Source organism: Mirounga angustirostris, unplaced genomic scaffold (assembly GCF_029215605.1).
Source record: "Mirounga angustirostris isolate CCGP_5_RB_7025 unplaced genomic scaffold, mMirAng1.0.hap1 SCAF_14, whole genome shotgun sequence".
In the NCBI taxonomy this organism is placed as follows: Eukaryota; Metazoa; Chordata; class Mammalia; order Carnivora; family Phocidae; genus Mirounga; species Mirounga angustirostris.
The window spans coordinates 94403295-94426844 of record NW_026991722.1 but is presented as its reverse complement, the minus strand read 5'-3'; the positions used below and the strand labels follow the sequence as shown (position 1 = coordinate 94426844).

The following is a 23550-nucleotide window of genomic DNA, read 5'->3' as shown; positions in this document are numbered from 1 at the left end:
TTGAGGCTGGCAGGGACTACTTAGTTAAAAGCAACTCCTCACATGGAGCCAAAAGTCCATGGATCAGGGACTCAAGATCAGAGCAGTGGATTCAGAATCTCCACCTGGAGGAAGGTCTTCCCTGCACTTGCACCGCCAATGCGGAGTGGCCTCTAGGGGGCAGCAGAGCTCACCTGGACATGGGGTGTGTACGGGCATCAGGGGTTCTAACAGCCAGGGAGGGTTCGTCACCACCACCTGAGACCTAAAGGAAAAGTCATAGGCTTTCTATACTGTCACCTTTACCGCTAACCAAAAATTGACTCGGTGTCGCTCAGATCTGTCTCTTTAAGAATTTGCCTCTGTCTCCTGCACAAGGTCCAGTACCTTTTCTCCAGCCCAGCCCATTTATGCTAAAAACCAGTCACTGTCAATAATTGCTCAAGCACTGCATCTATCCCAGGAAATGAGTGCACACTGGGGATACTGAGCCACAGAATCTATGACCTGCCCTAGGAGCTCTCCGTGAGGACATCACCTACAGCACCTCAGTGGTTCTTGCAAAACTCCATGTGTGCTTAGCAAGTGAAGAATTTTCTTCATGTCTGATGCTCACAAACAGGGGTCTGGGTAGACACTGCACTGACCTAAGCCTCTTATGGTCACCTAGGAGCAAGGAAAGGAGAAAATCTGGGAAGGACATTTCAGAACCAATTATGGGACAAGTGGGCAAAGCAGAATCCCCTGGGCTGATGGTAGGTCTGCAGGGCCCACCCCTCCCTCTCTCTGCCCCTTGGGGCCAAGCCTTCTCTGAAACCGCGAAGGTCCTCAGCAGCAGCCCCTGAGCCCCAAATGATTTGCATAACCTTCGGGTGTTTCCAGCAAGGGGATAAGAGAGGCCTGGGAAGGCATGTGCCCAGCCTAGTGCCTCAGGGAGAAAATCGGGGCACCTGCACCATGGCCTGGACCCCTCTCCTCCTCGCATTCCTGGCTCACTGCACAGGTGCTGAGCCCAGGCTCACACCCACCCAGACCCACAGAACTGTCACAAGCCTGGCCCTGACATGGAGCTCAGCAGGGCACTGCTTGTGGGGGGCAAGATGCTCATGACCCTGCTGCAGGATGAGGGGCTGGAGGGCTCTGCGTGAGCCCTAGGGGCTGCACCTACCCAGGGAAAGAGGGTCAGGATTCTTATTTGTTCAAAGGCTCCATTCACCAGCCATGCTCAGGGGCCCCAGGGGCTGAAACTGATGGGAGGGGTGCCGTGTAAGTCCAGAGTATCCCTAAACTCCGATCTAGGTCACGTGGGTGGGGGGTCCTAAAGACGAGACCTGAGTGTGAAAGCCCACCTCGCGTTTTCTCTCTTGCAGGTTCCATGGCTGCCTACGTGCTGACTCAGCCCCCATCGATGTCAGTGAGCCTGGGACAGACGGCCAGGATTACCTGTGGGGGAGACAACATTGGAAGTAAATATGCTTACTGGTACCAACAGAAGCCAGGCCAGGCCCCCGTGACGATTATCTATGCTGATAGCAACCAGCCCTCAGGGATCCCTGACCGATTCTCAGGCACCAACTCGGGGAACACGGCTACCCTGACCATCAGCGGGGCCCGGGCCGAGGACGAGGCTGACTATTACTGTCTGTCATCAGCAAGCGGTGCTGATGCTCACGGTGACACAGGCAGATGGGGAAGTGAGACACAAACCCCTTCCCCGTCTGTGTCACCCTCTCCTCCAGCCCCAGGACACCTGTGCACAAACCAATGAGCAGGTCAAACCCAGGTCCCCAGGTCTGAGGTCCACAGGCTGCTCCCTCCTCCCTGCCCCGCAGGCGGGCTCTACAGAGGATGTATGAGGGACAACACAAAAATTACCATTGTAATGAGACTCCATTTGTTTGAAGAGGCAGAGCATGACTGAACATGTTCAGTGCAGACGTGGATGACCCTTGAATGGGGCCACATCTCACTTTGGAGATGAAAACTGCAGTCAGTGTCTGACAATAAAAATGCACTGGATGACAACAGATTAGTTTCTGCAAAAGAAGAGATTCGCGAACTCCACAACACCAAAGTAGTAACCATTCAAAATGAAATAAGACCCCCCAAAGAAGACTGTAAGAAATGAACAGAGCCTCGTTTGGTTGCGGGACCACCTCATGCAGCCCACTATACTTGTAACTGGAGCCCCCGAGCAGAGAAGACAGACAGGAGGGAATAGAAAAGATGCTTAAAGAAATATTGGACAGAAATATTACAAATTTGGTGAAAACAATAACCAACATATTCAAGAAGTTCAACAAAGCTCATGCTTGGGAACCAGGAAGTACCCACAGTGTCATCCACATCACAGTCACATTGCTGAACGCCGGTGTGGAAGAGTCATCTGCGAAGCAGCCAGAGAGAACATGCGGGTGGTATGCAGAGGGTAAATATGGTGAAAGCAGATTTTACTATGAGCAACGCAAGCAAGAAGACGGTGGAGAAATACCTTTTGAAAGAAAGATATTAAACTATGTATCTCTAGGGGGACCTGGGTGACTCATTTGGTGAAGCGTCTGCCTTTGGCTCAGGTCAAGATCCTGGAGTCCTGGGATCAAGCCACTTGTCCTGCTGCCTGCTCAGCGGGGAGTCTGATCCTACCTCTCCCTCTGCCCCACTTGCACACTCTCTCTCTCTCAAATAAATAAAATCTTAAAAAAAATACGTATCTGTAAAAAAAGAAAAATCTGTCCACCTGCAATTCATTATCCAGTGAAAATATCTCTCAAAAATGAAGCAAGACAAAGCTTTCAGACTGCACAATGTCACATAATTGACCACCCACAGACACTCGCTACAACAGCGAGTGATAGACACTCCTCACAGAGAGGAATAGTCTACCAGATAGCAATGTGAACCCACACAAAGGGATGAAGATAATCAGCCATGGGGTCTACATGGACAAACCTAAACATCTGTCTTACATTAATGTCTCTGAATGACAACTGTGTGAAGACAAACATAATAACAATATGCCCTGGTTCATGATGAATCTCAAAATAAAACACAGGATCCCCATAGCACAAATTGGGGGGTGGGGTGAGAAAAACATATTAAAATAGTCTTATGTTCTATGCAAAGTGATATAAAATCACTGGAAGGTAGATTTGGGGAAGGTAGATTGCTCCTGTAAACCCTAAAGCAACAATAAACTAAAACCTTTCAGTAAGAAAGAGTTATATCTAACGAGGTGTATTCGTTAGGTTCTCCAGAAAGAAGCAACATGAGAGGTACACAGTTGACCCTTGACCAACTCGGGTTGAATTGCTCCAGTCCAGTTACTCACAAGGGTTTACGCAACAGTAATGTAAATGTATTTTCTCTTGTTCATGCTTTTCCCCCCAAATCTGTATGTTTTATTCCCACAAGACAGCCAGGGGTGGGGAGTGTTGAGCAGCTAGCAGCTGGAGGGACATTGCTCCGGTAGAGGGTGCCTGCCTGGTCTGGGGTCTACACCAGAGCAGAAGCCTGCTTTTCAGGGAGACAGTAAGGGTACCGTGTGGACCTCTCCAAGGGACTGTGGGCTTGGGTGGGGGGTGCACGCCTGCAGAGCTGTGGGCGGCAGGGAAGTTCCTTCTTTATTACCAGGGGCCCTTCTGTGGGACATTATCGTGTCACCACACAGCTTTCTGGACAATATGGAACTTGGTGAAGGTCCATTTGATGGCATTCCCCTGCATGCTCCACCCCTTGGGCTGGGCTTCCATCCCCTTCCACAGTGGGTGGGTGACCTCCCTAGTCACTCAGATCTTGCTGTGCTCATGGAATTTGGCCTTAGAGCCATCGGCGGACTGTCCCATCTGCACATTACTCCCTGGTTGCTGCCTCTCCGGATGGTCACAAGGGAAGGCCAGGCTCCACGAACCCAACTCAGCATAGGGGGCTTGCGGGTCGAGGAGCTTAGTGCAGTTCGTGTCTGTTTGCCACGTTGTTAGGGCCTGTTGGTGACAATGCACAAGTACAGATTGTGCAGATTAAACATATCCCCACCGATGTCCTTTGGTGAGAACTGGTGCACAGGGTGAGCACAGTGCCCGTCCACACTAGAGGCTCACATGGTGCTGGCCGGGCAGGGGCTGCCTGGGCCCCACACACCAGCACCAGCTATCCTAATTCCCTAATTTTCTTCTGCACAACATTTTCTTTTTGGACTCACTTTTTTTGTGAGAATACAATATATGATTCATATACCATCGAAAATATGTCTTAATCCACTGTGTATGTCGTCAGTAAGGTTTCTGGTCAAGAGGAGGCGATTAGTAGTTAAAATTTGGGAGAATCAAAAGTTATATGCAGGTTTTAGACTACACCTGTGTCAGCACCCCTAACACCTGCTTGTTCAAAACTCAACTGTAGTATGAATTTTTCACAACGGGTTCCAAAAAATAGATGAATGTGGTAGACTTCCCCACTCATTTCATGTAGCCATTGTTACACTGATACCAAAAGTACACATCACTAGAAAACTATAGACCGCTGTCCCCTACAAATACAGGCACAGAAATCCTCAACAAAACACTATCAAACTTAATCCAGCAGCATATAGAAAGAATTAGACACCAGGAACAAGAGGGATTTACTGCAACAATACAAGGTGTTTCAACATACAAAACGATTCGTGCGATACATCGTATCAATGGAATAAAATACAAAACTCACATGATTTTCTCAATCGAAGCAGAAAGAGCATTTGACAAATGCAACATCCTTCATTAGAAAAAGACTTAACACCCAGCAGATGAGCCACAGTGACCGTCAGCTACAAAAAAGGCTGCTGTCTCCCTTTCAGTTTGCTCCAGATTCACACAGGAACCACTCCTGGGATTCACCAAAACCAGAAACAAACAGCAAAATGAATTCTGACAACACATCACTCCAGCCCCCCAATTTTTAATTTGTAAGAACATATTCCCTTGAAACGGACAAGGTTTAAATCACAGACACCTTAGGTGCTCACTGTTCCTTCAGGATCAGACAAACAGGAATCTTCCCTGCAGGGACTGACCCTGCTGTCCCCAAACACATGTCCTCGTGCCCCTTCCTTCTTCCCATCCTGACTGACAGCAGCTCTAGGGTCACCTCCCCAGAGAGGCCTCCTGCAGCTTCTCCCCACACAGTATCTGCCTGATATCCATTTTAATTGTATGCATATTACCTACTACTGAACGGTTTTTCCCTATCATGTGATTAGTTCATTGATTTGTGGTCATTATTTCCCTACTGGTCACAAAAACGTTAATGCAAAACATACCCATGATGATCAGAGGCAGGAACAGACAAACTCCCTCCCAACAAAGTCTAGAGGTAAATGGCTACTTTCCAGAGACTCACCAATTCCATGACGTCCCAAATCTACTCACTTTTCCCCCCCAATATCTCACCTATGGAGCTTTGCTTTTCATTCTTGCTGACAACACACCTCACATGGCTGTTGCAGCTCCAGGAAAGGCACTCCATATATCTGGTCTGTCTCCTTACTTCATGACAGTAAAAGTCCCCAGAAAGATCACCAGATGAAGGACATATCCATTGGCCAGTGCTGAACCACAAGGTCAATGCTGGCCAAGAGGGACGTGGGAATAGCAATGGTTTGGCTTTCAAATGAATATAGAAGATAAGACTTAGGTAAAAGGTGGTAGGGGCTGTCTACTGTCTCACCAAAACAAGTGTGTCCACTATTGCACCCCACCCACAACATGGAAACTCTGAGGGAGAAACTGTCTTCTTCACAAAGATTTCCCAGGATTGAAAGTCTGCCAAACCAAAGTGGGTCTGAATAAAGGTTAGCCAGGTGAGTGTTCTCCTGTCTCTGTCCTTGGAGCTGTAGCCACCACCACCTTATTTTGTTGCACCAGCCACCAGGGCCAGTAAGAAGCAGTGCCTGAGTCCTGTGTCCCCTGGTGTCCAGCCCAGAACCACACTCCTGACGACCCACCACCCCAATGGTAGGAGCAGTGATACCTCACATGGGCTTTGCCTTCTCCTCCTCACATGGGCCTCTTCCGATTTTCATGGATACTCAGATCTCCGGCAGTCTGGCCTTGAAAGTGGCAAGGGCCACATAGAGAAGAGTAATTCCTCCCTGGGGCCAGCAGTCCAAGGATCTGGGAATCAGGATGTGAGCAGTGGGTTCTGAATCTGCACCTGGACAATGGACTTCCCTGTGCCTCCCGGAGAACGACCACCAGGGGGCAGCAGAGATCACCTGGCCAAGCCACCTGGCCATGGGGAGGGTCTGGCATCAGGAGTTCTAACAGGGACGGTTGTTCACCAGGACCTGAGACCAGAAAGAAAGGGTGCAGGTTTTCTACACTATCACCTTTGACTCTGATGTAAAATTCTGACTCAGGGGCTCTCCATATTTGTGTCCTTGTGAATTTGTCTCTGTCTCTAGCACAGGTCCAGGATTTCATGCCTCCCCACCCAGCCCATTCCTGCTGCACTCAGTCACTGTCGATCTTTGCTCAAGCTGTGTCTGCTCCAGCATGCATTGCACCCTGGGGATACTGAGGCACAACATCTGTGACCAGCCCTCAGGACAGACACCTACAGCACTTCAATGGCTCCTTAAAACTCTACATGCACATGGCAAGGGAGAACTTTTTGATCGGGTTCTAATGCTCCTCAACACAGATATGGCTTAGGCAATGCACTGACCTAAGCCTCCTAGTTCCTGCAGAGGAAACATGCTATCATGCTCAGAAAATGCAGACATACTCCACCTCTGCGCTCAGCCAGGACAGACCAGCTCGGGAGTGGAGTCAGGACATGGAGAGGATGGAGTTGGGCACCCCAGGCTATGGACCAGGAGGTGAAGAAAAATCCCCTGGGCTGAGGGTGGACCTCCAGGGCTGGCCCTCCCCTCTCTGTGTCCCCTGAGGCTGAGCCCTTCTATGAAACCACAAGGCTCTTCAATAGCAGCCCCTGAGCCCCAGCTCATTTGTATGACCATCCTGTCCCTCTGAAAGGCGTAAGAGATGCCTGGGATCAATCCAGACCAGGCACAGGACTCTGGGAGCAGAATCCTTCACCATGGCCTGGACCCCTCTCCTCCTTGGCCTCCTTGCTCATTGCACAGGTGCTGCACCCAGGGTCAGACCCACTGCAGCCCCAGGGATCGGGGGCAATCCAGGCCCTGACTCTGAGCTAAGCAGGGAGCAGCTTGTCAAGGGAAGGATGGTCCTCACCCTGATGCAGTGAGAGACTGGAGGCGTGTAATTCCCCCAAGTGCTCACTGGCTCTCACTTGGGCAGAGAAAAATGAGGATGATCTCCTTTGGGCAAATAATCCATCCACCAGCTGGACCCAAGGGCCTCAGGTGCTGAGATGGTGGGAGGGTGGAAACAGGGCGTGGAGAATCCCTGGAGGCCAGGCAGGTGATGGTGTTCCGGGGATGAGACCCAGAGCTGGAAACCTAAAGCTCCTTTTCTTTCTTGTAGGTTCTGTGGCCTCCTATGAGCTGACTCAGCCCCCATCTGTGTCTGTGACCCTGGGACAAACAGCCCGGATCACCTGTGGGGGAAACAACACTGGAAGTACAAATGTTTCCTGCTACCAACAGAAGCCGGGCCAGGCCCCTGTGACGATTATCTATGGTGATAGCAGCCGGCCCTCAGGGATCCCTGACCGATTCTCAGGCTCCAACTCAGGGAACACGGCCACCCTGACCATCAGCGGAGCCCGGGCCAAGGACGAGGCTGACTATTACTGTCACGTGTGGGACAGCAATGCTGATGCTCACGGTGACACAGGCAGATGGGGAAGTGAGACACAAACCCCTTCCCCGTGTGTGTCGCACTCTCCTCCAGCCCCAGGAGGCCTGTGCACAGAGCAGTGAGGTCTGGCGCCGGTCACCAGGTCCAAGGTCCCCAGACCTCCCAGCCATCCACCCTTCAGGCAGTACCTGTAGAGAGTGGCTTGATTTGGGGTTACGATATTGTCATGGCCTGAGTATGTTTGGAAACAGAGGGACTGGGTGGAAGGACAAACAGAAAGAAGCATCAATACACTGGTCATTATTCTTGCGTTTCTATATGGTGGTCATGGACCACTCCTTCACCCCACTGGCCAGGATTATGACCAGAAATTTCCAGCTCCGCTGAGCTCCTGAAGCCCTGGCAGCATGGCAGCTGGGGACTCTGAGTGGAGCAGACCAGTGCATTACCCACTGTGGTCACCCCTCCTCTGGGCTCGCGCACGCACTCACCTCTGCCTGGAACCCCTGGAAGCTCATGGGGGAACTCTTCCCTGGGAAGTGCTCTTGGTTCAGAACACTGCCTCCTCCAGTTTCTGCCCCTTCTCAGACAGATTCAGTTGAATATTTCCTGAAGCCAAGGTCCCAAGGCCTTACCCCCAGTACAGATATCCTGGAAGGTCTCAGCTTAAAGCCCCCCATGCAGGGATGAGGCCTCACCTGATGTCTCACTTTGTGTGGGTCACTTTTCCTTCTGCCCAGTTTGACCTCCCTCCTGCTCCTACATTTCCTACACATGCACTTCTCCACCTCAGAGTCTGCATTCTGGAACCCAATGCAGGATAGCCTCTATCACCACCATGGTCCCCAAGGACCTCAGGAGGCCCCTGTGGACACACACAAAGCTCTGGTTTCTCCCACAAATCCACAATGTGCGTGTCCAATCCCCACACAGATCACATTGTTACTTGTCTTTTTAAACAATGAAAAAGATGCAGACACACTGGGTGCTCTGGGTTCTGACAGACAGTTGGAGAGTCACATGCATCCTGATGGTGAATGAGGGACATTGGGAGAGTTGCCTCCTCCTACAAAGTGGCCAGAAGATACACAACCATGGGACTGAGACACACAATGGGTTCTGCCTCACTTCTACCCTCCAAATTGTGCCCAAGAATTTCTCTTTACACTCACGCTACCCAGAAATGCAGAAAGGAATTTTGTGAAATACAGTTTAGCCTGTCAATGCTGACAGTTAATAACCACCACAGTCCCCCCTGCTCCACTCACCCAGATCCACACAAACCACAGTCTCTGAATAAAGAGAATGTTGGCTACCATGTTTCTACCTAATGTGATGAAACTATCCAATGAACAATTACAAACATGCTCACCCTTTCCCCACAAGAGAATTCAAAATACATTTTAGTCTACTAGTGATCCTTTTTTTTGTCCCTGCTGATTTGATATCCCATAACTTCAAAATTGAGATATAGTTTACTAGTTACTGTTAACACATCTAATGATAGATGATAATGGGATGACACAGGTGAACAAAAGAGAAACATATGCTTAATATGTATCCAAACTTATTCATGTCAACATAAGGAAGAGACACTTGTTACTTTCACTCTGCTCATTTCTGCCACTACCTCGTGGTCAGAGTGATGTTGCTAATTACCTTCTTCAAGACCCCATGTCCCCCTTGCCCACAGAAAATTCCTGAGCTAGTCATGATCCCTGCCAGGTGGGACAAGCAAGCCTTTAGCTGGAAGGTGGGTCCATTATCAGACCTGCTGCATTGGATTGTGATGAATTTATGACTGTAATCACAGTCCCAGGGAGTATTTGGGGATCTCCTGAATCCATGCATGCACCTGCTTACCCCAGTTGTGTTGTAGACACCCAATTGCCCCATGATAGACATCAGGATTCCCCTATCCAGTGCCCCCTACTTTTCCTGGTGATTCACTGCCAGGAAGACACGGGCGTGGGGGTATGGTGCCTTCTCAAGCACCAGAGCAGTGCGGTCAGTATCTCACTGGGGTATCCCATCCACAGTGCACACCCCAGGTGGCTGGTGAAAAAGTCTATTCTGAAACCATCTTTTCCACATCATTACAGGGTCTAGAATCTGAATCAAGCTCAGTGACCAGAGAGGAACAGTTAAGCCCCAAGAACCAGGTGGCCTGGTAGGACTTGGGAAGACAAGGAGAGGAAGGGAGACTTTCCACAGTGGCCTGAACCCCTAGCCTGTGAAACTCGGTGAGCACATAGTCCCCTGGGGAGGGTTTGCTCCACAAGATGCAGATGCAGCTCTGGGGTGGTCCCGGGCATCTGCATGTGCATGAGCCTGTGGTGCTGGTCCTCCGAGGACCACACTCTGAGTAGCTTCGCCCTGCTTCCCTGCTGCACCAAGCACAGGTGAGAGGCCCACAGAGAGGCACAGAGTGAGGGACAGGTGCCCTGCTCCCTACCACTCAGGGTCCATGGGGTCAGGGCCCTGCCCTCACTGTGTCCACACTGTTCCCTCCCCTAAGGGCTGGGCCAGTCACTTCTGACTCAGCCTCCCTGTCTTCGTCCAGGCCCTTCTCTGCTCCTCTCATAAGCTGCGAGGCTCCCCTGACCTGAGGCCACCTCCATCCATGTCAGTGGCCCTGGGCAGGCCCAGGATCCCCTGCTCTGGAGATGAGCTCAGGAGTGAACTTGAATCTTGATACCAGCAGAAGCCACACCAGGTCCCCGCGCTGGTTATATATACAGATGTGAGTGACCACCTGGAACATTCTGGCTGAGGCTGGCCCACCTCCCCTCTTGACCTGGGGCAGGGGACAGCTGCTGCCTTGCACCTGCTGGCTGATTCTGAGGATACAACTAAAGGACATGCCTCACCAGAGCATGACCAGGACCACAAGGGCCAGGACAAGGCTGCTCATTGCTGTGTCACCTATCATCACAGTGAGAGTGTCTGGCCGTGACTCACAGTGACAGAGAGGGATGTGCACAAACCCTCCTCCATGGCCTGGCTCTCTCTCTCTCACCTGCTCTCTGAGCAATGGCTACTCAGGCCTTCAGATCAGGTATCCTCCCTGATCCTAGCCTGGCCCCTGCAGAGTGGGAGACTCTAGCAGGTTCTCTATCCTCCAGTCTGTGTTTATCCTACTGAACAGTGGCAGAGTGGGGGGCTGTTCTGACTACGGGGACTGTTGTTGAGTTTCACAGTTGAGAGCAAAGATTTAGGATGTCATTGCACATCACTTGGACCCCAGATGTAATCACGCATCACTCGGGAGGGGAGACAGCTGCCTCAGGCAGCACAGTCCTGCGGGAATTCCTCTTCTCCTTGGGTCCAGGCAGCCTAGGTGGGCCCCAGGGGCTGTGTCTCCTCTGCTTCCTGGATGAGTTGTCCTCACATGCAGAAGGGCTGCCTGAGGCTTCCTGAAGAGGGGACCAGGCCCCTGCTGCCCTAGGCCCTGCCCTCAGATTTTACGAAACTCTGGAGGAAGTGCAGACACCACCTTGGGGTCCACAGGGGACTTTCTCCTGGCACCACGGTCCTCCCACTGCCCCAAGTCACCTGCACCAGGCAGGTCTGACCCTTAGCTCAGGTCCAACCCACATGGACTCACGCCCAACCCCATGTGACCCCATGTGGTGGCCACGGCTGCATTCGGGCCTCACCTATAGTACCAAGGGGAGAGACCTTTTCCAAGATGTGAATAAAATTATATCATAACTTGAATTTCTCTTCATGAATCTTTCACTTGCAGTTTTGGATTTGATTTGTAGAGCATAGCATGAGGTCCAAATGACAGAGGAGGAATTTATTAAGAAGGAAAAGCAGAAGCTTCCCCTATTTACACCCTGGCTTGTGTCAGAGCGATATCTTCAAAGGAGTTGTGAGAAGAAAACCCATTTTCTCCTCACAAAAGCATATCAAGTGCCATTGGAATCTTTCATCTAAAATTTACTTATTGGGGCGCCTGGGTGGCTCAGTTGGTTAAGCGACTGCCTTCAGCTCAGGTCGTGATCCCGGAGTCCCGGGAGTCCTGAGTCGGGCTCCCTGCTCAGCGGGGAGTCTGCTTCTCCCTCTGACCCTCCTCCCTCTCATGCTCTCTCATTCTCTCTCTCTCTCTCTCTCAAATAAATAAATAAATAAAATCTTAAAAATAAATAAATAAATAAATAAATAAATAAAATTTACTTATTGACCTAATGAAACAAACAAAAAAACAAACAAAAAAAACAAAGATGATTTTCTTAATGGGTATCCCTATGACTAAAATAAGATGTCAAGGGATTTTTCAGGTTAAAGGATCATGACAATGTCCCTCTAGGGAATTATAATCTGGAGATTCCCACCAGAGGCTTTCTCAGCATCATGACCATGAATGGACGGGCGGGTACCTCCCTGGTCAGCAGGTGTCACTGTGGCCAAGTGCAGCAGCGCCCCCACAGGCAGCGGGCAGAACTGAGAGGAAGGAGCTGTCTCCTTCTGGACCTGGAACGTTCTGGCTGAGGCTGGCCCACCTCCCCTCTTGGCCTGGGGCAGGGGAAAGCTGCTGCCTTGCACCTGCTGGCTTCTGCTCTTTTCTCTCCCTCTCCGGGGACCTGGACTCCTCTCCCGGCTCCCTTCCCTGTCAGGTGCACCCCTCCCTCATGTTCCAGCTCAGCTTGGCCAGTCTGTGGATGCTGGGGAAAGCAGTGCAGGTCATCGACAGGGGACAAGATGGGGGGACAATATCAGAGCACGTGGAGCACCCTGGTGTCCCTGTGGCTTAGGTGTGTATTGGGGGGAGGGGAGGGATGATAACCACTGCCCTGAGCGACCTCAGCCCCCAGGTGACCTAGGGAGATCCCAGGCACTGAGCACCGCTGTGCCAAACCTGTTCCTACCTCAGCCGCTTCCTCCTGGAGGCCCTTCAATGTTACCAGCAGCTGCGCAGAGGACGTGACTTATTACCTGGAAATTGCCCCTTACACACCGGACACATCCTTCTGTGCCCCAAGGGCTAACCTAAGAGAAATCTCCACACAGGCCTGGAACTGGAATTGAATCTCAGACCTCTCAGATTTGTCCTGTTCTTCCACACGACTATCCCTCCCAACCTCAGCACCTACCTGAAGTCAGGACAGGGCTTTCTTCACATGTCTTACTGCTTGTTTCTCTTGCTGACCAGACCAGTGCCAGAGTTCCCTCTTCAGTAGGCACTGTGTCTTGTTCATGCAGAATGCCCAGGATGGAATGTGGGCCAGACCAATGTGGGTCTGAACATATGTGTGCTGCGTGGACGCTCTCCTCTCTCTGTCTTTGGGACATTAGTCCCTGGTCACACACACACACACACACACACACACACACACACACACACACACACAATCAGCCCTGCATCCACAGTTGGCACCAGAAAGAGCCATCCCCTAAGTACTGGGTTCCCCAATGCTAACGCATGGGCAGGGAAGCCTCAGTGAAACCAGTCCTCTTTCCTCCAAATGAGCCTGTTCATGTTTTCATGAGTAATCTGGGACCCTCATGTCAGAATATGAGGCAGGCAGAAGCCATGCATAGAAAAGTCATTCCTCACTGGATCAGGACTCAGAAACTGAGCTGTGGTTTATCAATCTACACCTTTATGCCTGCCCTTCCAGCAGGCAGTGTGGATCGGCCACCAGGGGACAGCAGGGATCACCTGGCAAAACCACCTGCAGATGCAGAGGGCTTGGGCTTCAGGGCTTTTGACACGCAGCCCGGGGTCCTAAACAGTACCTGAGGCCTTCAGGTCATTTGGCTTTGGCCATTAATCTACAGCGTCATCCCTCATTCTCCAGTACAAATTCCTCAGGGTACCTGCGTGTACGGTCTTGCCCATGGAGACATTGCCTATTTCTCCAATACAGGTGCAGCCAAAAAGTCCCCCACCAACCCAAGCCCTAGCCCATCCTAATGAAACAAAATGCTGTCACTGTCCACAAACACTCACCCTTCCTGTGACCACATGTTTCCTTTCCCCCTCCTTTCCCTGTGCTGACAGTCCCCTGTCCTGCCGGACACAGCTCTTCCTCCTTCTTAGAAGGTCTTCCTACAGGGGACTGGAAAATTATGTTCTTCCCTTTCTCAGTTTCTGCAACACAGTTATTTTCTCGGTAAGCTTTTCTTGACTTAACTTATAGATTAAGATATTTCTTATATATTTTTCCCCAAATGTGAAGACAAGTTACTTATGACAACCCTTCCCTCTAAGAGTTACTAAACTTTGAGGTCCTCTCTCATTCTCTTATATGACAATATTTCTTTTTGCACCTGATCTGTTCCTGACCCTGACTGCAAAAGAGGGATACTGAGGCACAACCCCTGTGACCTGCTGCAGGGACTCACAGCTGAGAGCAGGCACTAACAGCACCGTGATGGCTTTGGAAACGCCATGTGCTCTTGAGGGAAGATGAATTTTATTTGGTCTCTGGCCCACAAGCTGTGATCTAGGTTGGACCCTGAACCTGTGCAAAGCCTCATAGTGCCAGGTATAGAATGGGATCAGAAAATAAAGACTACTCCACCTCTCAGGTCTCAGTGGCCAGGCCAGCCAAGGAGTGAGACACCAACCCCTTCCCTGTATGTGTCCCACCCTCCTCCAGCTCCAGGAGGCCTGTGCACAAAGCAATGAGCAGCTCTGACCCAGGTCCCCAGGTCTGAGGTCCCCAATCTGTCCCCTTCCTCCCAACCCTCCAGGGTGGATCGGCAGGGGATTTGTAAACAGTTTTCGGAACTCCATCTCCTCTGAATGTTTAGGAGCAGATATGGAAGATATTTTTCAAAGTCCAAATCTTTTAAATCTTTGCTAAATTAAATGGTCCGAAATTAAGAAATACACAGGAGAGACTGACAACGGATATGAGGCCGCCAAAGAAGAGATTATAGAATTTGATGTCTCAGTGATGGAAACTATTCAAAATGATATACAGAGCAAAAACCCTAAAGACATTATAAAGGCTGGGTGCCTGGAAGACACCTTCACACCACCCAGACAATGTGCAAGTGTAAGGATTGTGGGAGGGAAGATAAGGAACTGAAGGTGAAGCAAAAAATCTGTGAAGATCTAATTTACAGAAAGGCTTCAAATTTGGAGAAACCCAGGAACCAATGTATTCACGAAGCTCAGCGAAGCTTAGGCACAGGGAACATGAGAGACAGCCCAGCACACATCGGATGAAATGTCTACAAACCAGTGATGCAGATACTCTCACAGCCAGAGAGGAGAGTCGTGTTCCCTACAGAGAACCAGCGTCGTGCTGGGAGCACCTTTCTCATTACAAGCCATGTGAGCAAGAATACAGGGAAGCAATGGTTTCAAAATCTTAATAGAAAGCACTGTTAAGTTTGTTCCTTACCCAGGGAAAATGGCATTGAAAATTGAACACAACTAAGCCTTTCTCAGACTGCAAACCACCCAGACTGATCACCCACAGACCCTCAGCACAAGCGACAGTGAAGGACGGCCCTCGGATGGAAGAAAAGGGTGACAGAAGGAAATGTGAGCCTACACAAAGAAATAAAAAGCATCTGGTGTCATAACTACAAAGATAAATATACAAACAATGTTAATGGTTAATGTATATAAAAGTCAACTGCTTAAAGCAAAAAAATATATAGCAATGTGTTTGATTCATAATGGATTACAAATAATACACGTGACAATGAGAGCACAAATGATGAGGAAGATGAGACCATGTTATGAGGTCCTCATCCTGCACGTGAGTGATGTCATATCACTGGGAGGAACTTTCTTAAGGTAGGAGGTGAGAACTGTAAACTCTAAAGAAAGCATTAAAATAAAACCATTTTAACAAAGAGCGAGAGCTAAAGAGGTGCATGACTTAGGAATGTCTAGAGGGTGCAGATCCAATAGGACATGGATGTCATGTTCATGTATGTGTGTATTTATCTGTGATGCACAGAGAGACAGAGACAGTGGGAGAGACACTCACGTTGTGAATGGGCCCAGGCGGTCCTGGGGCGGCAGGTCTGGAAGCTGCCGGACAGGACAGAGGGCTGTGCATGGAAAGCAGGACAGTGTTGCAGACTTTCATCCAAATTTACTCTAATGATTGAAATGCAAAGAAGAGACAGAGAAGAAAATTAAAGGATTGCAATCAAACTGCTAGAGATGAAAACTGTAACATCTCAGATCACAAATACAAGGGCTGAGATTAGCACCAGACGTGACAAGATGAAGAACGTGAGGGAATCTGAAGACACAGCACAGACACCGCAGAGTGAAAGACACAAAAAGAGTTTATAGTTGAACAGACCAGCACTGAATATAGGAAAATGTTAGCAACGTCATGCACATGTGCTTGTGAACCCAGGGAGTGAGGGTGGAGGGGTGGAAAAGAATATTTGATGAATCATTGGCCACAAATGTACTAAATTTCATGAAAATTCAGTACCTATAGTTTACAAATTCTTGATAAACCCCAAGCAAAGAGATATGGGGGTGGGAGGAACAACAGCCCAACACCCATCAGGTATCACATTGTTTAAGGCAGAGAGAAAGACACAGTGTGAAAAGCAACCAGAGAGGAAAGATACTTGTTTCAGGGGAACAGTGATAAGGATTCAGACTGATTTCTCATGAGCAGAAATGCACACAGATGGCAGCGGATTAGCATCTTCAAACTACTGAGAAAAACAAGAAGAAACCACTTATGTTTTTATCCAGGGAAAATATCCTTTAGTAATAAAGGCTAAATAAATTTTTTTTTCAGATATACCAAACTGACAGAACTGATCATCAGCAGACCCCTAACACAGGAAATAATACTGGACTCCCCTCAGGCAGGAGGAAGTGATTCCAGAAAGAATCCAAATCTACAAAATGAATGTAAGAGTCAGAAAGGATAACTACAGGGATAAATATGAAGAATTTTTGATCTAATCTCTGCGTATGTTGGAATTTATCACGTAGCTAACAGTAATGGATATGACATTCCTACCACAGCTCTGAGAAGACAGAGTGGGAAGTGGGTTCTAATGGCTGATGCTCTCTGTCACGTGGAGTGGCGTCACCTAAATGTAGCCTGTGACAAGTCACAGATGACAGGACAGCAAGGAGTTACAGCTAAATAGCCAAAACAGAAATAAAATAGATTGTAAGAAATATTCTGTTACTCAAAAACAAGAAATAAATGGAAAAGGAGAATAGAGAAAACATGGAACATAAAGAAAATAAAAAGCAAGACGTGATCTAATAAACTATGTTACCACTCACAGTCAGGAAACCGCCTAAACGCCACAATTAAAAGATAGACATTGTCAATTTGAATTTGATAGCAACAACCAAGGAGAAGAAACCTACACTAAATGAACTTATACTAAGTGCAAGATCAGGACAATATTCCCACTCGATTCTGTTCCATAATTCAGGATGTAAAAAAAAACAGAACAGAGAATCTGGGAAGATGAATCGAACTTTTACAAATGGTTAGGATGGAATATTTCATGTCATGTGAAACACACAAAAATGGAAGTAAATGATCACAAGGGACATTTCATGAGAACATCAACAGAAATGCCCTCACCTCTCCCTCCCCCAATTTTTATGGTAGCAAACACAGAGTGACCAGAGCTCCCCTATGGAGCTGAGAGGTGAGGGAAGCTCCATGTAAGCCAAATGTATGAAGCTCGCCCAGAAGCAGAGAGATTCTCTCCACCAGCGTGAGAAGGAGCATTTTTCTCAAGAACCAGTGAGAGGGCATGATGGAGACTTTGGGAGGCCAGGCTCAGCAGTGGACTCAAGAAACAGAATCTGGGGTCCCCACCATTGCCTGGACCCTCCTCTGCTCTCCCTCGTCACTCTCTACCCAGGTGCTGCACAGGCCCTGCTCACAGACTCAGCCCCCACAGGACCCTGAGCATGACCTTGAGCCTGAGGTCAGCCCAGAGGGTGCTGGAGGGGTTATGACCCAGAGAATGAGCCCCACGGTGTCCTGAACCTACAGGACTTGGGTCCACTCCAAGACTCATCTGACCCCATTACTGTGGCCACGAGACCCCCCGTCACTCCCTCAAACTTGGAGCTCAGAGAGCACAAAGCAATAACGCAGAGCAGAGCCGGCAGGACCCAGGCCAGGCCCCTGCACCCCCAAACAGCCTCCAAAGTCCCCACAGATCCTCCAGCTCAAACCTGGGGCATGACACCTCTGACCCTCCTCACCGGCATGTTACCCAGGCTCCCTTACAGGCCAGGCCACTAGGGGGAGAGCAGTGAGCTGAGGGACAGAAGCCCTGCTGCCCAGCCTGGCCTCACCCTCTCACCCACCCGCCCTGGTCAAGCTCTGCCTTGATGAGCCCAGAGTCCGAATCCAACACATCTGGGCTCCATCCTGGACTCGCCCCACTCTCCGCTGTTTTCCTGGGAAGCTAGCCTCTCTGGGCCTCAGCTTTACGTGCTGTGAAATGGGGAAGCTTACACTCATGTAAGACACAATTTTTTCATGTTAAATGATACAAAACATTGTAAGGGTCTTCCTAATTAGAGAAACTCCATGTGATCTCGGTGAATTCACCTTGGACTTGGAGTCTCCCATCTTCTGTGAGTTGAAGGAAAAGTTGTCATCTACACTGTGACCTGCATCATATGCAATTGGATCCAAGTCTGAATGCGCAGTTTGCAAGTTCCACAAAATCACACACTAGGCTACTTCACAAATCCTCCTGCTCCAAACTCCAGGAGGTGTGGGTTAGAATAATAAAAAAAGTAGTAAAAATAAGAGTAATAACAATAAAATTAAATCTTTGCTTACTCAACTGAACTTAGCACCAGAATCATCACCTATTGCTCCGATGACCCAACTACACTGATGGGGATGCAGGAATCATCGGTCCTGATCCCTAAGTACACGAGAATCTGCTGGCTGTCGGATACCACACAGGTTTGTCTGGACATTGACCTTTTCAAATACAATACACTTGACCCTGAACTCTCCTTTTTGTAAGAAGCCAGCGGGTGAGGCCAAGGCATTTACCCTGGGACAAGCGCGGGAATTGAACCTACCCTGCCTCCTGAATAGTGTATGTGACCTTGTGTGCTGGGCTGGGCAGGGCGGGGGGAGGCAGCTGCCTGTGGGAGGCAGGACTCCCAGGTCCACACCCCTCCTCAGGTGACAGGGGCTGTGGAGGGACCTGCAGGAGGGAAGCTCCTGGTCTGAGGCTCCTCCACCAGCAGGGGGCAGCAGGGCTGCATCAGGAGCTGCAGGACAGAGGCTGGGGCTGCCCAGGGGGACCCTCACAGGGACACCAGGCCCAGGGGTCAGCAGGGATCCAGGACTCAGTCCTCAGAGACTGTGAGGATGATCCATCCTTATCTCCTCAGGCTGCAGGGACCATGTTCTGAGAGTCAGACACACAGTGTCACCCAGAACACTGATGGGAGTGACACAGTGAGCACCTCACATGGGAAACTTGGGTCCCCTCTCTGTCCACCAGTGCTCCCAGGGTCTGACTCCTCTGTGCTGGGCACATCCAGAGATGCCCCGATTACTCAAACTCTGCCTCTCCTTCCCACCTCCACCCCAACTCAAATCCGGGGCTGCAGCTTCCTTGCTCATGAGTGCCTCAGGGGATGGGAGGTGGGGCACTCGGGACCCCTGGTCCCCGGAAGGAGCATCCGCAGCCTCCCTGTGAGACTGTCTCCAGGGTGACGTGATTTTCACGGCCTCAGGCCACATCTCTGGTCCCTGTGCTGTCCTTGCTTCAGGGACAGAACCCAGTTCCCAGGAGGGACCACTCACTATCCAGTCCCCAGAGCTCACGCTGTATGCAAAGATGTGACCCGGGGGACCCTCACAGAGACCCAGAGCTTGAAGTGAGTCCCTCAGTCAGGGGTGGGTTCTGATACTATTCACAAGTTTCCATGAAACATGGATGAAAAAAATGAAAGGGATCAAAGTGTTGACAATGCCAGTCTCTGGTCCACTGTGGGATGGGGGTTGTTACAGAGACAGAAGCACCACGTGGAAATAGACTAGAAGTTGTGATGAATCTCCAACAGCAGGTGGTTGTGTAACAAGGAAGTTCCCACATGCACCATGATGAGCACGTGTCAGAATGAGAGGGTTTCCTATTCGGATGACATGTCGAGGATGGGACCAGACTTCAGCTGGAGGATACAAAGGGGACATGACATAGGAGGGGGAGGGGATGAGACCACAGGACCACCTTTCCCTGAAACAGGTGTTGTCTGTAGCTCTGCAAGGCCCCAGCTCAGCCCCATGGCCAGGCTCCTGAGAGGTCTCCCGGGTGCTAACCCAGCTGCCCTGTGCTCAGTGACCCTGGGACAGATGGCCATGATCACCTGTCCGGGAGACAATATAGAAATCCGATATACAGTGGTACCAGCAGAAGCCAGGTCAGGACCCCGTGTTGGTCATATAGGACAATAGCAAGCTTCCCTCAGGGATACCCAAATGATCCTCCAGCTCCAGCTTGGAAGACAGGGCCACCCTATACACCAGGAGGACCAGGGCCAAGGATGAGGCTGACTACTACTGTCAAGTGTGGGACGGTAATCGTAATGCTCACAGTGACATCGATAGCCAGACATGTGAGACACAAACCCCTTCCCAACTGTGTCAGCCTCCTTCAGCCTAGGAGGACTGTGGACAAAGCACAGTAGGTCTGGCCCAGGTCCCCGGATCTGAGATTCCCAGATCTCACCCCCAACCCAGTCCTCCAGGCAGCCTCTGCACCATGTGGATCAGGAGTGCATATGCAGGACGCAGGATGGGGCTGTCATGTTCTCTTGACTGCTGTTTGTGGCGGATGGAATTTCAGGCTGGAAGGACACACAGAGAGACGTCCATGGAGACATGACAAGCTCAAAATCACAAGGGGACATTTCAGCTTTCAGTTGATAGAATCATGCTCTGTCACTCGGTGGACATATTCTCCCCTAGAACTAAGACCTCTTGGCAGCAGAGTGTAAGGTCATGTGACAAGGACTGAACATTTTGCAGTGGATCACCCGGACTGTCAGCGAGTGGGGACATTCCCAATTCCACCTCTTGATTCCTGGACCCATGAATGCTGGCTATGGGAGAAACAGCATCACATATTGGACACAGACCCAGTGCAAATATCACCTCATGCCAAATCTTGCCCCAGTCCCACAAGGTGTTGCCATGTGACTGGACAGTAAACAAGTCTGCGAGAGGCCAGTGGTCCATCATTCAAGCCAGCTGTTTCAAATGGTGGGGAACATGGTACAACCAGTGCGTTCCATGGGCACGGCACACTGCAGCCCTTTTCTGATGTGAACTGTGAGCCTGGGATGGAAGCCACACTGAATACTAGAACAGTGGGTGACGCATTCAGTAAGTGCAAGGGTTACAGTTTGGGAAGAAGCACTGCAGACAAAGAAAGCAAGTCCCTATCCAGAGTAAAGGTCTATTCCAAAAAGGACAGAGCTTTCCCTTCCATGATGGATGAGATCTAATGTAATTCATCAGCCACCAGGCTCCTGGATGATTCCAAAGGGAATGGCCTCACCCTAGGAACTTAAGATTGGTCTCTGCTGTTGGCAGAGTAGATCTGAGAAGCGGCCATAGCCATGTCAGCTATGAGTGGACCTCCCTAGGGATTATCCCATGAATAACCTCCCGACTGGCAACATGGCCACTTTGTTATGGAGCCCACCAGACAAGTTCAAGTGTGGATGGACAAGAAGGCTGACCACCGTCCCCAGTCATGTCACATTATCCACCTGATTAATAACGCCATTCCCCTTTAAGAACTCACTCGTGCGGGCATTTTCATGGAACACAAATAGCTCTGTATTCCTTTGGGGGTGGGTTCCACTCACATATCTCTTCCTCAAACATCTTCCACCACTTTCCTTATTGTGTTTCTTCCATGTCTCTGACCGTCTAGCCATAACTGAGTCAGAGACCATAGGTTACAATAAAGCCACTTCTGTCCTTCTCTCCATCCAGGTAAAATAAATCAAGCCTTCTGCTCAAAGTCGCCTTACTGAATCCCCACCCACATTATGCACGAGTGTCCCTGATGAGGGCTGCAAAACTAACACTGTTGACTAGCAGAGTGGGCTGCACATCATACAGGAACCTCTGTAAACCAGCCCTACGGTTTTTGCTCTATATCAGCTGTTCATAGGCTTGTTCCTGCTGGGGCATAATTGTGCCAGATAGAGCACAAGGCAGTATGGGTTGGGGTCATGGGCATTGGGCCTCTTCCTCATGCAACTCACCTGTGCTTTCAGGATCTGGTGAAGCCCAATCTCGAATTATCTCTTCTGTTTGATGATGGAGAGCTGCTATAAGTGCCCAGTGCCGTGGCATGGTTGGTCCGATAACACCCAGTTCAGGCAGGCAGCTCAATTACATAGAAACTCAGTGCCTAATAAGGAGCATAGAGTCTCTGGTAAGGTTCAGTAGCAAGCCAAAACATGTGCCAATTGGAGCTTTCTATTTATACAAATGTAAAACAATTGGTAAGCTGCCCATCTATTTCAGTTCTAGGAACAGCATCATTGACTGATACCCATGTCCTCTGTCATATGACTCTCATTACTAACTTGGTCCTGCTATTCATAATGGTAACCATACCCACCTTATCATTGGTGATAAAATGGAACTGCGTGTCTCCTAAAAATGCAAAGATCCCCAAAACTACAAATTTGGCACCCAATTCAAATCTGGGTACTGTGGCCCAGCCAAGTTGACACATGAATTTAACCATCACACCATGCCAGAGACTGTGACATAATTGGTTATGGCGCAATGTGGGCCTCAAGATTGCTAAAGCTCCCCAAGTTTCCTAAGTTACATTCAAAGGTGAGAACTATGCTCTAGAAACACAGATTTTTGAAATGTTAACACTGATTTTTGAACCCTTCAGTTAAGGGCTCTTTGATTCACTGAAAACCAATGTGAGGACCAGAGGGAAATCATCCCCAGAAGCCAGATTTCCCAGACCTTTGCAATTCCACAAGAAGCAACAGAAGCAAGTCACTATGTCACAGGACTTAAAATGTGTAGTCATAAGATTTGGGAGCAACCACACCACTGGACAAAGCCAACCCTCAAAGCAGCCTAAGGGACATTAAACACAAGCCTCATAGGGGAAATGCAAAGATAAGAAAGAAAAGCTGCCACCACCCCATATTTTATGCTATGGAAGAAAATAGCATTGTCCCAAATGTGTCTCCAAAATGCCTCCTCCGTAGGTTAAACACTGCCACAATTGACCTCTCGTTGGTGCCAATAGCATCCTGCAAAGATGAAGCCATCGATGCTGTTTTTTCTCTGTCCACCAAACTGCTCTCAGATTCCATGGAGCTTCCACTTCATATTTGATATCAGTAACACAGGTCAAGATTGAACCAAGTGTGATGTCCTGAGAGCCACATTTCACTTGGGGTATCTCCCTAGGACTTGAGGTTAGTTAGTGACATAAAGTCAGTGCTGTGATAATTCTGTGGGTCCCACAACCACCTTATACTCTTTAAAGTGGGGAATGAGAAACGCATCTAACTCAACTTCGAAGCCCAATGGCATTAAGCCCATCGTGATAATGGTGACCTGGTTCACACATGATTGTTGGAAAATCCCAGACTCTAATGAACACAAAAAGAAATCCAAGAGGGCCTTAATCTCATTGAACATTAATTTAAAATTAGGAATTATGTATAGACTTTGGACTTGACTTCCACAGGGCAAGAATATTTAAATTTGGATTTTGTTACTTCAGACACAAAATGAGTTGAACTTTATCTTACAAGAATATTTAATATTTGTGGCTTTTAATTTCTTCCTGAAGAAAG

At 49.3% G+C, this 23550-nt stretch overlaps 1 protein-coding gene across 1 annotated transcript; it reads left to right on the top strand.

Annotated features, from left to right (window-relative positions):
- Positions 1-1354: 1354 nt before the first annotated feature.
- LOC135362482 (immunoglobulin kappa light chain-like) lies at positions 1355-23083 on the top strand. Its single transcript, XM_064577714.1, has 3 exons — positions 1355-1652; positions 7461-7763; positions 22995-23083. Exons 1-3 carry the CDS (start codon positions 1355-1357, stop codon positions 23081-23083), a joined length of 690 nt encoding a protein of 229 aa, XP_064433784.1.
- The last annotated feature ends 467 nt before the right edge of the window (positions 23084-23550 follow it).

Bases quoted from the DNA above. Each gene is read 5' to 3' on its own strand.
- LOC135362482 (XM_064577714.1), top strand. From the start codon at position 1,355: ATGGCTGCCTACGTGCTGACTCAGCCCCCATCGATGTCAGTGAGCCTG. The intron at 1,653-7,460 runs GTGACACAGGCA...TCTTTCTTGTAG, and splicing joins AAGCGGTGCTGATGCTCACG to GTTCTGTGGCCTCCTATGAG. The intron at 7,764-22,994 runs GTGACACAGGCA...TGGTGCCAATAG, and splicing joins CAGCAATGCTGATGCTCACG to CATCCTGCAAAGATGAAGCC.